Source organism: Mirounga leonina, unplaced genomic scaffold (assembly GCF_011800145.1).
Source record: "Mirounga leonina isolate KUSES-001 unplaced genomic scaffold, KU_Mleo_1.0 Mir_150, whole genome shotgun sequence".
In the NCBI taxonomy this organism is placed as follows: domain Eukaryota; kingdom Metazoa; phylum Chordata; class Mammalia; order Carnivora; family Phocidae; genus Mirounga; species Mirounga leonina.
This window is the reverse complement of record NW_023270374.1, coordinates 29,248,786-29,261,174: the sequence shown is the minus strand read 5'-3', so window position 1 is coordinate 29,261,174 and position 12,389 is coordinate 29,248,786. Positions and strand designations below refer to the sequence as shown.

The 12,389-nt window shown below is 54.9% G+C and overlaps 1 protein-coding gene across 1 annotated transcript in view; it reads left to right on the top strand.

The window, feature by feature from the left end:
* The window catches only part of TGM2 (transglutaminase 2), a 32,803-nt gene extending 21,236 nt beyond the window's left edge, over positions 1-11,567 (top strand). The window contains exons 9-13 of the mRNA XM_035006298.1: positions 929-1,171; positions 2,744-3,016; positions 7,715-7,875; positions 8,929-9,065; positions 9,755-11,567. Of these exons, the coding sequence (XP_034862189.1) occupies positions 929-1,171; positions 2,744-3,016; positions 7,715-7,875; positions 8,929-9,065; positions 9,755-9,905 (965 nt within the window). The 3' untranslated portion in view covers positions 9,906-11,567. The remainder of the gene's footprint in view (positions 1-928; positions 1,172-2,743; positions 3,017-7,714; positions 7,876-8,928; positions 9,066-9,754) is intronic.
* Positions 11,568-12,389: the final 822 nt, after the last annotated feature.

The window sequence follows — 12,389 nt, the reverse complement described above, 5'->3', positions numbered from 1 at the left end:
GTCCCTGCGTTAAGATCTCCAGCTGCACGTGGCCTTTCGTCTAGGCCCCGTCACTTCTCCATATGTCCTTGGCATTTCTCTATACATAGTTTTCCGTGATTTTAATTTTAAATGAATGTTACCGCGTTGCATCAAATGGATATACTGTAGTAAGCTACCCAGCCTCTAGCCCTCCACATTTAACTTTGTGAACCCCAGTGAGAGAAGCATCCAGCTCTCATGTTCATTCAGTCATGGTGCACTCCCTGAGTACATTGATGGGCGGGTGTGGCTCTCTGTGCGGGCAGGAAGCAGGACAGATGGACGCCTTCTACCACATGGCTCCCTCCCTTCCTCAGGATGCCTGAGGATACGCTTCTATTTTATATTTCAGACACTTACATAGCATTTAGTGTACCCGAATCCTCATTAGGTGGGTACAAATATCCCCACCACACAAAACAGGCTTAGAGAAGTTAAGTCACTTCCCCAAGGTCACCCAGCTAATAAGAGGCCAGCTGAGATTTGAACCCCAGAAGCTGGGTGGGCTCCAGAGTCTCCATTGTCAATTCTTACTCTCTGCTGCCTTCTTTCCCAGCAATGGAGTCCCTGAGTCAAAGGGCTGGATGGTCTTGAGATTCCCTGCAACAATGTGGTTGAAATGTGGAAGGTGTGGGCACCTGGGTGGCTCAGTCGGTTAAGCGACTGCCTTCGGCTCAGGTCGTGATCCTGGAGTCCTGGGATCGAGTCCCACATCGGGCTCCCTGCTCGGCAGGGAGTCTGCTTCTCCCTCTGACCCTCCCCCGCTATGCTCTTTCTCTCTCATTCTCTCTCTCTCTCAAATAAATAAATAAAATCTTTAAAAAAAAAAAAAAAGAAATGTGGAAGGTGTGAGAGGGTGCCACCCTCCCCGCAGTCCAGGCCCATCTCTCCTCTTATCTCCAACCAGGGACATACTGCTGTGGCCCGGTTCCGGTTCGTGCCATCAAGGAGGGCAACCTGAGCACCAAGTACGACGCTCCTTTTGTCTTTGCTGAGGTCAATGCCGACGTGGTGAACTGGATCCTGCAGGACGATGGATCCATGTGCAAGTCCACCAACAACTCCCAGATCGTGGGGATGAAGATCAGCACAAAGAGCGTGGGCCGTGATGAGCGGGAGGATATCACCCACACCTACAAGTACCCGGAGGGTAGGTGCCCGGCTCCCCAGAGCCTTCACCAGCCCGTTTTACCAGCCAGTGGGCTCGTGTGTGTGTGTGTGTGTTTGTGTGCGCGCACATGCATGCATGTGTGTTTTTTTGGCAGCCTGCATACAATAAGGACCTGTAGGTTACTCTCCATTTTACATCTTTTCTTAGAAAAAAGCACACTGGGAGACAGTAGTAGAGGAGTATTCACTTAAGAAAAGAATTCTGTATTCCACAAAAGGATTCCATGGGGTTTTTAAGCCTTGCTTTTTTGGCTGGTTTGACTTAAATACAACTGAAGGGATGCCCGTTATGTTGGAGACGCATGCATCTGAACAGAAAGATTAATGATGTCTGTGTTGTTTTGTAACAGTATTTGTCGTAATGGCACCTACAACCGAAGATGGGCTATCCCACCCCCACCCCCCTTTTCTTGTAATTGCAATGTGTTTGGACTAGAACAGCTTGCAAGTCCAGAGGGGCGGGCCCTGGAAAAGAGATTCCAGGAACACTGTAGTGTTTATTTGTGCAGTATTTCACACGGAGCTGGGGAGGTGAGCGTGAAGATGGATGGGGAAGGAGGAGAGAAGTGGGGCAAGAGCAACTTAATAAGAGAGCTGCAATCTGATAGGAAGACGAAGCCGCTCTCCGCATCTTGTGTTAAATCAAGAGAGGGAAGAAAGGACACAGCTTATTTTTTAAATTGTTTTGGAACACAACCAGCAGCCAATGCAATACAGTAGATGTTTTCTAAGCATCCGTGAGCCCAGGAGGGCTCACTTAGGTGTCTAAGGAGACATCGCTCCTGCCCTCATCTGACTCCCACTGACTTAGCGGCGCTGGCCCGGGGTTTGGGGAACAAGCAGCCATACTCTAGCTGGAAGGGAGACAACGGAAGGAAAAGGTGCTTCCCCTGGTCTCTGAAAGGTCTAGAGCTGATGGTTTGTTGGGAGACGTAGATATGCACCCAGAAACACCGGGGAAGAAACAAAAAGGAGCAGAGGAGAAAGGTAGATGGGACACAGAGGCGGGGAGCTCCACCGGGAGGGGAGGAGGGGGAAAAGATCTCAGGTAGAGGTAATACCCGGGTGAACACTGGGAGGTGAGAAAGTTTGCGTCATCATATTGGTGTTTACTATCCACCAAGCACTGTTAGAGGCTTTGGGTATGACAGAGGTAAGTAAAATACAGTCTTAGTCTTTGAGCCGCTTAAGAGGGTAAGTACATAAACAGAAAACAACTTGGTTAAATAAAAAGTATGATAGGCAATAGGCACAGGTGAAACTCGAGAAGACATGGTGACTCATTTATCCTGGCGCAGGAGTGGTCAGAGAAGGCTTCCTGGAGGAGGGGGTGTCGTTTGGGGCTCGTCTTGAGGGAGGTATAGGAGTTTACTTGTGGAAAGTGAATAAAATATTCTTTCGTCCTCCTGGCACAGCAGTGTAGACAAGGGGATCCTCCAGAGCTGCTCTGAGTCACCGGGACTCTGAAAAGCCAGCTTGCCCTGCCCCAGCCTCGTTGTCCTTGGTCCCTATTTCAAGGGCCATAGTGGAGCTCTCATCCCCATCCTCACAGGGTCTCCAGAGGAGAGAGAAGCCTTCAAAAGGGCCAACCACCTGAACAAGCTGACTGATAAAGTGGAGACGGGCGTGGCCATGCGGATCCGCGTGGGCCAGAGCATGAACATGGGCAGTGACTTTGACGTCTTCGCCTACATCACCAACAGCACGGCCGAGCGCCACACCTGCCGTCTCCTGCTGCATGCCCGCACCGTCAGCTACAACGGGGCCCTGGGGCCCGAGTGTGGCACCAAGGACCTGCTCAGTCTTCCACTGGAGCCCTTGTCCGGTAAGGCCCTGCGTTCCCGGAGCTGTTACTGACCGCCAAGCAACGATGCGCGAGGTAATGCGCTCGGCCCCTGGCAGGTGCGGTGGACCTTGCAGATGTTCCTGTGGCACGTCCTCTGGGTCAGGTCCTGCCCACGTCCTTAACCAACTGAGCCACCCAGGCGCCCTGCCCACGTCCTTTATAACGAGCAACCCACTTAATTCTTACAACAAAAGGGGGAGGTGGATTCTTTTATTGCCCCATTCTCCAGATGAGAAGACTGAGCACAGAGAGGTTAAGGAACTTTCCCAAGGCCTCACAGTTAGGAAGGGACAGGACTGAGACTTGAACCTATACTCTCAGCAACTACACTGCTTCGGTCCATGTCACCTTCATGGGACCTCAGGTTACTTCCCTGAACGCGATACTGCCTGCTCTCAGCTCTTTCCTTCCCTCCGGCTCCCCCCACGGCCCCTGCGAGAACCTCTCCTGTCTCTCGGGAGGTTCTCGGCCTCAAAGAGAAGGGGCTCTAGAACTTTCTGCCACGTGGGAGCTGTTCTGTGTCTGCACTGTCCAGACGCTGGCGGCCAGCTCCATGTGGCCGGTGAGCACTTGAAACGAACTGCGAGAGCAGGGACACAAGCAGGGGGAGTGGGAGAGGGAGAAGCAGGCTCTCCGCCGAGCCGGGAGCCCGATGCGGGGCTCGATCCCAGGACCCTGGGATCAGGACCTGAGCCGAAGGCAGACGCCTAACGACTGAGCCACCCAGGCGCCCCGGAACTCAAGTTTTAATTCCACTTCAAGTTAACCAGCCGCATGTGGCCAGAAGCTGCCCTATTGGGCAGTGTAGCTCTGGGAGCAGTGAGAGGAGAACAGCCCGGCCCCCGGGGAGGAAGTGTTTTCCTCCCGGCCTGAACTTCTCCTCCGACGTGGCCTCCCTGTGAGGCAGATCCCCTGCCCTGTTCTGGGGCGAAACAATGTCAGTAGCCGACCCAGTCTGCAGCCCCCAGACAGAGCCTCTGTCGCTCAAGCCTCCTGGTCAGAAACCCGCACACACGCCTCCTGGGTCTCTTTCCCTGCCTGGCTTGGTCACTGCACCTGATAATCTTCCTAAACACAAGCCTGAGGCCCTGGGAGGGGTTGTGGCCACTCAGGTCACCTAGTGAGGCAGCGTAGAGCCTGGTGTCCTGCCCCCCAGCCACCTGATCCTGGTTTGTGCTTGGGCAGCCTTCAGGCCTGAGGAGGCAAAGGGGTCTTGGTGGTGGGGTCTTCTGATCATCCTCTGAGGGGTAGTGTGAACACTCTTCATCCCGGGGCTTCAGAGAGGAGGGTCCCACTCGCTGGGTCACCTGGGCAAATGGCTGCCTCCCTGAACCTCAGTGTCCCCATGAGGCCCGTGGCAGTCATGATCCTGCAGTGTAGGACTGTCCGGTGGGCTGGGGGGGGGGCGGTGCACAGAGTAGGTGCTCCATACCCGGGAGCCGGCATGCTCACATGCGGAGCTGGTGGAGAGGCCCAGGGCGCGGAGGGCTCTGTGTTTATGGAGTCTGTTTGCCCTCGCCTGGCCCCTACTCTTGCCTTCAGACGCATGTTTCCTCCCCTTCGTTACCTCTGCCTCTGCCCTTGGCCCCCAACGGTCTGGCGTGAGGGCCACGGCCTTGGAGTTCCTCAGAAGGCCTGTCTGTTTCAGGCCTGGAGTCCGTGGTGGCGACAGTGCCACCTCCTGGTTTCTCTGTCTCGGGCCCACCACGGGCGCTCCTGGGGCCGCATACCCAGAGCAGAGGGCCTAGCAGGGTCCCTGAGCAGGGGGACGTCCTTAGGGGCAAAGCCAGGACAGGACCCCAACACTTCGGGCTGCTAGAACACGTGTTCTGAGGCCAGCCAGGCCTGGCTTCGCCTATGGCCTCCCCCACCTTCTAAATGTACAAACCTGGGTGGGATGAACTTGCTCTCGGAGCCTCGAATCACCCCCATCGTTCAGTGGGGTAACAGCACACCGTCCTGATGGGCCCCTGGAAGGACTGGAGGAGACCGTGCGCTCAGGAAATATCTGGAAAGTATAAAATGGGGCCTGATCATGGGAAGGCAGAGAAGCCCTGACGGTCTGTCCTGAACACCTGCTGTGCCAGACGGCGGTCTCGGTGCTGGGCCCAGTGGCTCCTGAGCCCCTCCCAACCCCAATGGCATGCGAAGGACCCAGCTGTCACCTCTGCATCCTGGCCCCGGGGGACCTCGGCAGGGGTCCATCCCTACGGGTATGTGCCATGGCCAGCAAACCCAAGTTCTAGTTCCTACCATTCTGTCGATGGGTTGTGGGCCCCCGGGGATTTGTCTTCTCCGTTCCAGGCCTCAGGTTCCCCACTTGTAGGAAGGCTGTTTGATTTTGAAGAGCCCACCAGCCCCTGCGTGTGACTGCACCAGCAGGTTCTTCTCATGTTCGGAACCTCTTCAAAGGGAGGAACTGTCTTTCCTGGAATGTGTGGCATTAGGTGAACTCCAGCTCGGGCCAACGATGCCAGAAGAACTTCCTTCCTGTTGAGTCACCCTTTGCCACCCAGTTACCATCTGGGACCTTGGAGCATTGTTCTGCCGAGGCTCAGCCAAGCCTGTCGGTGTTTCCCATCATCCCGGGGATGTGTTCACGGCAGAGCGGTCCCTCCTGCCTCGGCGACCCGTGAGGGACGCAGCCTGCAGGGAGAGGGCGGAGGAGGGCAGAGGTCCTGTGTGTTGCCCTCGGGCTGCAAGGTGGGGCTAGTCTAGGATGCTCGGTCAGGCCTCCAGTGCCAAGCTTGGCCTCAGATAGAGGCTTTCACCACCCTGCCCCCACCATGACCCCAGACTTTGGCTGGCTTGCTTGTTATTCTTAGATAATAAGATCTGGGGAATTTCCAGAATGTGCTAATAGACAGGAAACCAGGCCTAGGACAGAGAGCCATCCCCACCCTTGCCTCCTTGCGCTGCTCCTCTCCCTTCCCCTTCCTGCCCCCACCCATCCTCTCTCTCCTCCCCTCACCCCTCCAGGTGGGTCACTGGGAGTGCAGGCACTGTGGCCTCTGTGGCCACGCCCAGGGCACTTTCTAGAACAGGGCTAGTCATCTAAGGAACGACTGAGACTGGCTGTACATGTATGTTTTCCTCTCTCTGCCAAGGCCGTGATCCTTGGCCCATGGCCCGAGGTTCTCAAAGGTCCGGCCCCACGCTGGCTTCAGCCTTCTGGAAAAGTCAACAGTTGGGGCCACATCCTCTAAGCTCCTGGAGGGCGGTGTTGTCCTTTCCCATGTAGCTGGCCGGTTTCCACTCGGTTCCACCAGGCCCTGACCAGGGGATTTTCACTCCTTTCTGTCTTTTTTGGCAGAAGGTTGGGGTTTCTTCCCCTACGTCGTCTGCTCAGAGGTTGGGGCGGATCCACCCTGGGGATGAACAGCTGGGGCGCGGGGCAGGCCGGGGCTTAGACCTTGACCTGCAGCGAGAAGGTGGCTGTCCGTCAGGCCCCCACCGTCTTTTAGACGGACCCCGTGAGGAGCATCTCAGTGGTGCTTGCAGGCTCAGCACCCCTACCCCTCGCCGATCTCCCGCCTCAGCCTGGAGCCCTCGGCAGACAAGAATATCTAGCTGGAACTGAACGAGCGTGACTTGGCTTGTATTTATTTTTGCCAGTTACCTTCTATTTATAGTAAATGAGACTGGTTTGCCGCAAATAAGGAAAAGCGTCCCCAGGCAAAAAAGGTTAAGAAGTATAAGGCAAGTGGACTGAGAGCAAAACAATGAGCAAATAACGAGGTTATCCTCAGATGTGTGCAAATTCCGGTGAGTGGCAGGAGCCTGGTAGGGGAGTGAGGGGACAGATGGCAGGAAAAGAGGCAGCCACGTCTCCCATCATGGCCCGGGGTTGGCTGGGCTCCACTGAGCCCCAAGACCAGCCCTCCGGCGCTCCCATTTGAGGGGAGGTCCGAGGAGCCTTCCAGAAGGGGTTTGCCCAAGGCTCTCTGGGACTGAGTGGACAAGCACTTCACGGCCAAGCCTGCAGATTCTCAGGCCTGTGCTCTTTGCTCTTCTTTCCTGCCTCCTGCAAGCTGACCCCTAGTGTCCTTGTGCCTCAGTGTTGTCAGAAAAATGGGGCTAGAAACCACACTTTGCTTCTCCACGGTGGAAGGGGTTGGCTCTTCTCATCCCCTCATCACTGTGTGGCTTTGTTCTAAATGTCCTCTGGTCTTAGCTCCTCCCAGCAGGTGCCAGATGTCCCAGGGAACAGAGGAGAAACTGAGAGGAGAGGTCACCTTCCCAGGCTCACACAGCCAGTCAGTGGCCGTGCTGCACCAGGTCTCCCGATCTGAGCACTTACTGGTGGAAGTATTTCTTCATCTGTAAAATGGGTACAATCCCACCAGCTTCATGCAGGGAAATTGAGGTCCTGAGAGGTGGAGTGACTTGCCCAGCATCACCAGCTGGCTAAGGGCAGAGAGGCAAGATCAGAACCCAGGCCTGTTGGAGCTCCAGCACTTCCCCGACCAGCTGTCCTGCCTCCCCTCCCAGCTCCTTCCTGGGGACCCCCGAGCCAGGGCAGACGGGGGGGAAAGGCCTGGGATCTGCTTATTCGTTCACTAGCTATGTGACCTCAAGCACATTCTTTCCCCTCTCTGTGCCTCGTGGAGATGCCATGGGAGAGATGGGGGCCGTAAATCAGCTATTACGAGTGTTCTTCCCTCTCCTTTCCTGCAGAGAAGAGCATTCCCCTTCGAATCCTCTATGAGAAGTACTGTGAGTGTCTGACCGAGTCAAACCTCATCAAGGTGCGGGGCCTTCTCATGGAGCCGGATACCAACAGCTACCTGTTGGCCGAGAGGGACATCTACCTGGAGAATCCAGAAATCAAGATCCGGGTAAGGGGTGGGCTGGGCAGGGTATGGGGCTGGGGGCGGGGTCCCAGGACAGCTTCCCCCACCCCACATGCACATACCAGCAGCCCTGCCACCTCCAGATCTTTGATGCCCCAGGGTTCTTCAAATTCTAACTTCATCAAAGGAAAGCATCATGAAGCTGAAAGAATTTGGGACTCCTACCTCTAGGAATGAATCCTAGAATCCCAGAGTGGTTGGGGGTGGGTGGAAATTAGGGATCTCAGAATCATGGACCCTTGAGAGCTAAGGTGAGATCCCCAGGCCCTGGGGCCCTAGTGGGGCAGGGAGAGGCAGAGGGTTTAAGGGCACAGACTCTGCAGTCTGACTCCCTGGGTTTGTGCATGGGTGGCCCTGGGCAGGTCACTCTGCCCCTCTGGACCTCGGTTTATTTGTCTGCAAGGTGGAGTTAATACTAGCACCTAGGTGTGTTGTACGAATTAAATGTGCATCCCAGGAAATGCATTATAAGGGCTCATAAGGGCTGACTATTCTTATCACCATCATCCTCGGCACCATAGTGATGCGCCTGGAGGAGCCACAGCCCCAGAATCCCAAATGCTGCAGTTACAAATAAGTGGTAAAGGGCAGAGGGGGTGGGAGTGAGCACTGCATGCCACACACTCTGCTAGGAGCTTGCACATATTAGCTCAGTTAATCCTCAGGAGAGCCCTGCAGCAAGGCATTTCTCTCCTAAGAAGAAACCAAGGCTCAGAGGGGGTAGTTACTTTCCCAAGGTCACACAGTGAGGAAGGGGTAGAGATCAGCCTGGCCCCAAAGCCTGTGATCTTTCCATCCAGGCCCTAGAACAAGGGAGGCACTTTCTACATCCCCCGAGTCACGTGGAGCCTCACTGCAGGTCCGTGAACGTCCGTGTTTTCTAGATGAGGAAACAGGCACAGAGGTGGGGAGCGATCGTGCCAGAGTGGGGCCAAATCGCAGCAAATATAGAGATGGCCCCGCCGGGCCCCGCCGGGCCCCTGCCTGCTGTTGAGGGCCTCAGGCTCCTCTCCCTCTGACATGTGTTCCGTCTTCCAGATCCTGGGAGAGCCCAAGCAGAACCGCAAGCTGGTGGCTGAGGCGTCCCTGCGGAACCCCCTTCCCATGCCCCTGTCAGGCTGCACCTTCACCATGGAGGGGGCCGGCCTGATGGAGGAGCAGAAGATCGTGGACGTGTGAGTGCCGGTCACTCCAGCTGGGGGGCTGGGGAGCACAGGGCGGGTGCTGGTGGAGGGAGGGGCTGCCTGCAGGCACCAAACCCTGGCCGGTAACTCCCTCCTCTCATCTCCCACACACCCACCCACACACCTGCCTTAATACACCGACGTGACCATTCCCCAGCCCCTTAGGCACAGTCGCCACCTCGCATCCTCCCTGAGCACCCGTAGCACTCTAGCTGCAGTCCGGCCCGTGTCCTCCCAGGCCTGAACAGTGAACACATTGAGTCACTAAGCACCCGCCTCTAGGGCCTCGTGCAAACACAAGCATCCACATCTGGAATGTGTGCACGTGCACATGTGTGGGTGTGTCCTCACAGATGCATATCTACATACACAAGTACAAGCAGAGATCCTTTTACTTTTTTATTGTATTGTAACTTACATACAGTAAATAACACAAGTCCTGTATGTACAGCTCAGTGCATTCTCACACATGGAGTCCCCTGAGTGTACCCACTCTTACCCCAAAGCACAGCGTCCACTTCCATGCACACGTGCACACACGCGGGCCCCTCTGCACGTGGGAGGGCAGATTGCCCAGGCTCTTGGAGAGCGGTGAGTGGGCCCATTTTGTTCTTGTTGCATGAAGTTGAGGCTCTGTGCTAAGTCCCCAGTAGTCACATGTCATCCTGGCCTCTCCACAGCCCGGACCCCGTGGAAGTGGGGGAGGAGGTCAAGGTGAGAGTGAATCTGCTGCCATGCCACGTGGGCCGCCATATGCTGGTGGTGAACTTCGAGAGTGACAAGCTGAAGGCCGTGAAAGGCTTCAGGAACATCATCATTGGTCCCGCCTAAGGGCCATGTGCCCAGCCCCGCCTCAGCCAGCTAAGAGCCCCTAACTTGACCCCAATTTTTGTTCCAAGCTAATGCACCAATTGCCCCCTCTTGGGCCCCAGACCTCAGAGCCTATGGGGGCTCTTTGGAATGGAATGTATTACTGGCTTATCTTGTGCCTCTGAGCTTGGATCCCCATCTCCCTTTAACTGTGAAGAATGTTCTGTGCTTCCCCCTTAGGAGCACTGCCTTTGGCTGACTGGGTCTGGGGTGGGGGAGGAGGCACCCATGCCTCCCTTTACAACCCAAATGCTGTTGGAAACCACTGACCACCCACCATATTGTTTGGTTTACTCCAGAGCCCTTTGGAACCAGCAAAGGGAGACAGTGTGCCCATTGACCAGATCCCAGGCAAGACACAGGCCCCAGGAGCCCCTGGGAGAACCAGAGCAGGTGCAGGTGGAGTCCCAGGAAAGGCCAGAGCCGAGGTTCCCTCACATCCCAGCAGCCCTGGCCCAACCTTCCCCACCACCACCATTGTGAGGCACCTACGATGGGCTGGGCACTTCCTGTGCTTGCTAGTGCTCACATGGCTACTGACCCATTTAAGTGACCATGGGAAATCACAGAGTAGGAGCTGCTTTCTCGGTGAAGACACTGGGGCTTGGAGGAGGGAGAGGCAGCTCACTCTGCACCAGCAGGCTATTTGCAAGACTGGGTAGTAGGAAGGCACTGGAACATAACCCAGGACTTCTGACTCCGAGTCCAGCTCCCCATTCATGGCACCAGCCCTGACCTGAGAATATTAACGAGGCCATTTGGAACCTGAGCAGAAACAATACAGTTGGGGTGAGGTAGGGAGGAGATTGGAGGGGTCAGAGCCCTGGGTTTGAGCCCCAAGTCCGATCAGCCACTGCTTTCCCCTCTCTGGGTCTCAGGTTCCTCATTGGGCAATGGAGTATTGACCTCTCGGCTCTGCTCTTCCAATGCTTAGAAGACCCAGACTTGCAAATGACAGCAAGTCCTCCTCCCTGGCTCTACAGAGCCTGAGGCCACAGGCCTAGATGTTTCTGAGTGTGAAACCCTGACCATGACCAAACCTTCCCACCCCCAGCCCTGTCTGGGTCCCCTGTCTGTGCCCAGGCACCTTCCTTCAGACCAGTTTTGGGGAAGAGAGCTCCAGAGGCCCCTGTCCTCCCCATGAACCTGCCCACTGCAATGCCTAGACTTCATGAGAGACTTAGCCGCCTGTGTTGGTCACTAACCAACAAAGTTAGCACCTCAGCCGCCCCCTTTCTGCAGGGCTAGGGCCCAGGAACACAGCCCTCGCCCTAAGCTCCAAGAGCCCATGCGCTGTCATCTCTGACTCTATCTCCCACTCTCTCGATGTGACTGGGCTGGAAGAGGGATGAAGGAGAATGCTCTATCCGGGGTGGGGTCACAGCCTCCAGGGCCCCCAAAATCTCAGAGGGGAACTTGGAGAAAGTCATTCTGATGCATGTAGAACTTTCTGATTTGCACAGGGAAGGACCACAAAATAAGCCCACATGTATATGTTCTTACAAAGGTTGCAGTGATTCTCTATGGTTCTGTAAATGTTTTTGGATTCCAAGCAGGAAGTAGATGCTTTTGAGCCACAAAGCATGAGCACCAAAATAAAAGCGTTTGCTTTGCACATTCAAACAAGGTCTGGTCTGGTCCTTTTTCCACTTTTGAGGAGGGTGGGTAGGTAGGTGAACTCACCCACATTGGGACCAGCCACCTCCTTCTGCCCAAGAGTCTTTCCCCAGCCTCAGCCCCCCCACCCCCCAGGTCGAAACTTGACTGGCATTCAAGCTTCTACCCAGCCCAGCTTCATCTCTAGCCTCTTCCTCCAACAAATCATGTTTGGACCACAGTAAATTTCCTGACTCCCTCAAATGCCCTGGGCACCTGTCAACCTCTTAGCTTTTGCCTGGGTATTTCCCTGAGCATGGAGTGCTCTTCCTCTTCCTTATCCATCTGGTAAACTCCTACTCATCCTATAATGCTTAACACCAAAGTCACTTCTTCTGTGAAGCCTTCCTAGATTTCTTCTCAGCAACCCCCCCCCCCCCAGAGCCCTGGAACATGGACCAACTCAAACATTTATCACCATGAATTTTAGTTCCATGTTGCTGTATCTGTCCCCCTTCCCATCCTACCTGAAGTCTGTCTCTTAAATAGACTCCAATAAATGCTGAATTGATAAACCGATGTGTTTCAGCTCAGCTTCCGTAAGACCAGGGCTGTCCAAGAGGGCGAGCTCGGGAGCCACAAATGCAAAGCTCTAGTAATTTAAATTTTTCTAGTGGCCACGTTAAAAAGAGTAAAAAGAAACAGGTAAAATATGTCTTAATAATGTATTTTATCTAACCTAGTATGTGTGAAATATTATGTCAACATGTAATCAATATAAACAGTGAGATCTTTTACATTCTTTTCATACCAAGTGTGTGAAACGTGGCCTCTGTTTTACATTGACAG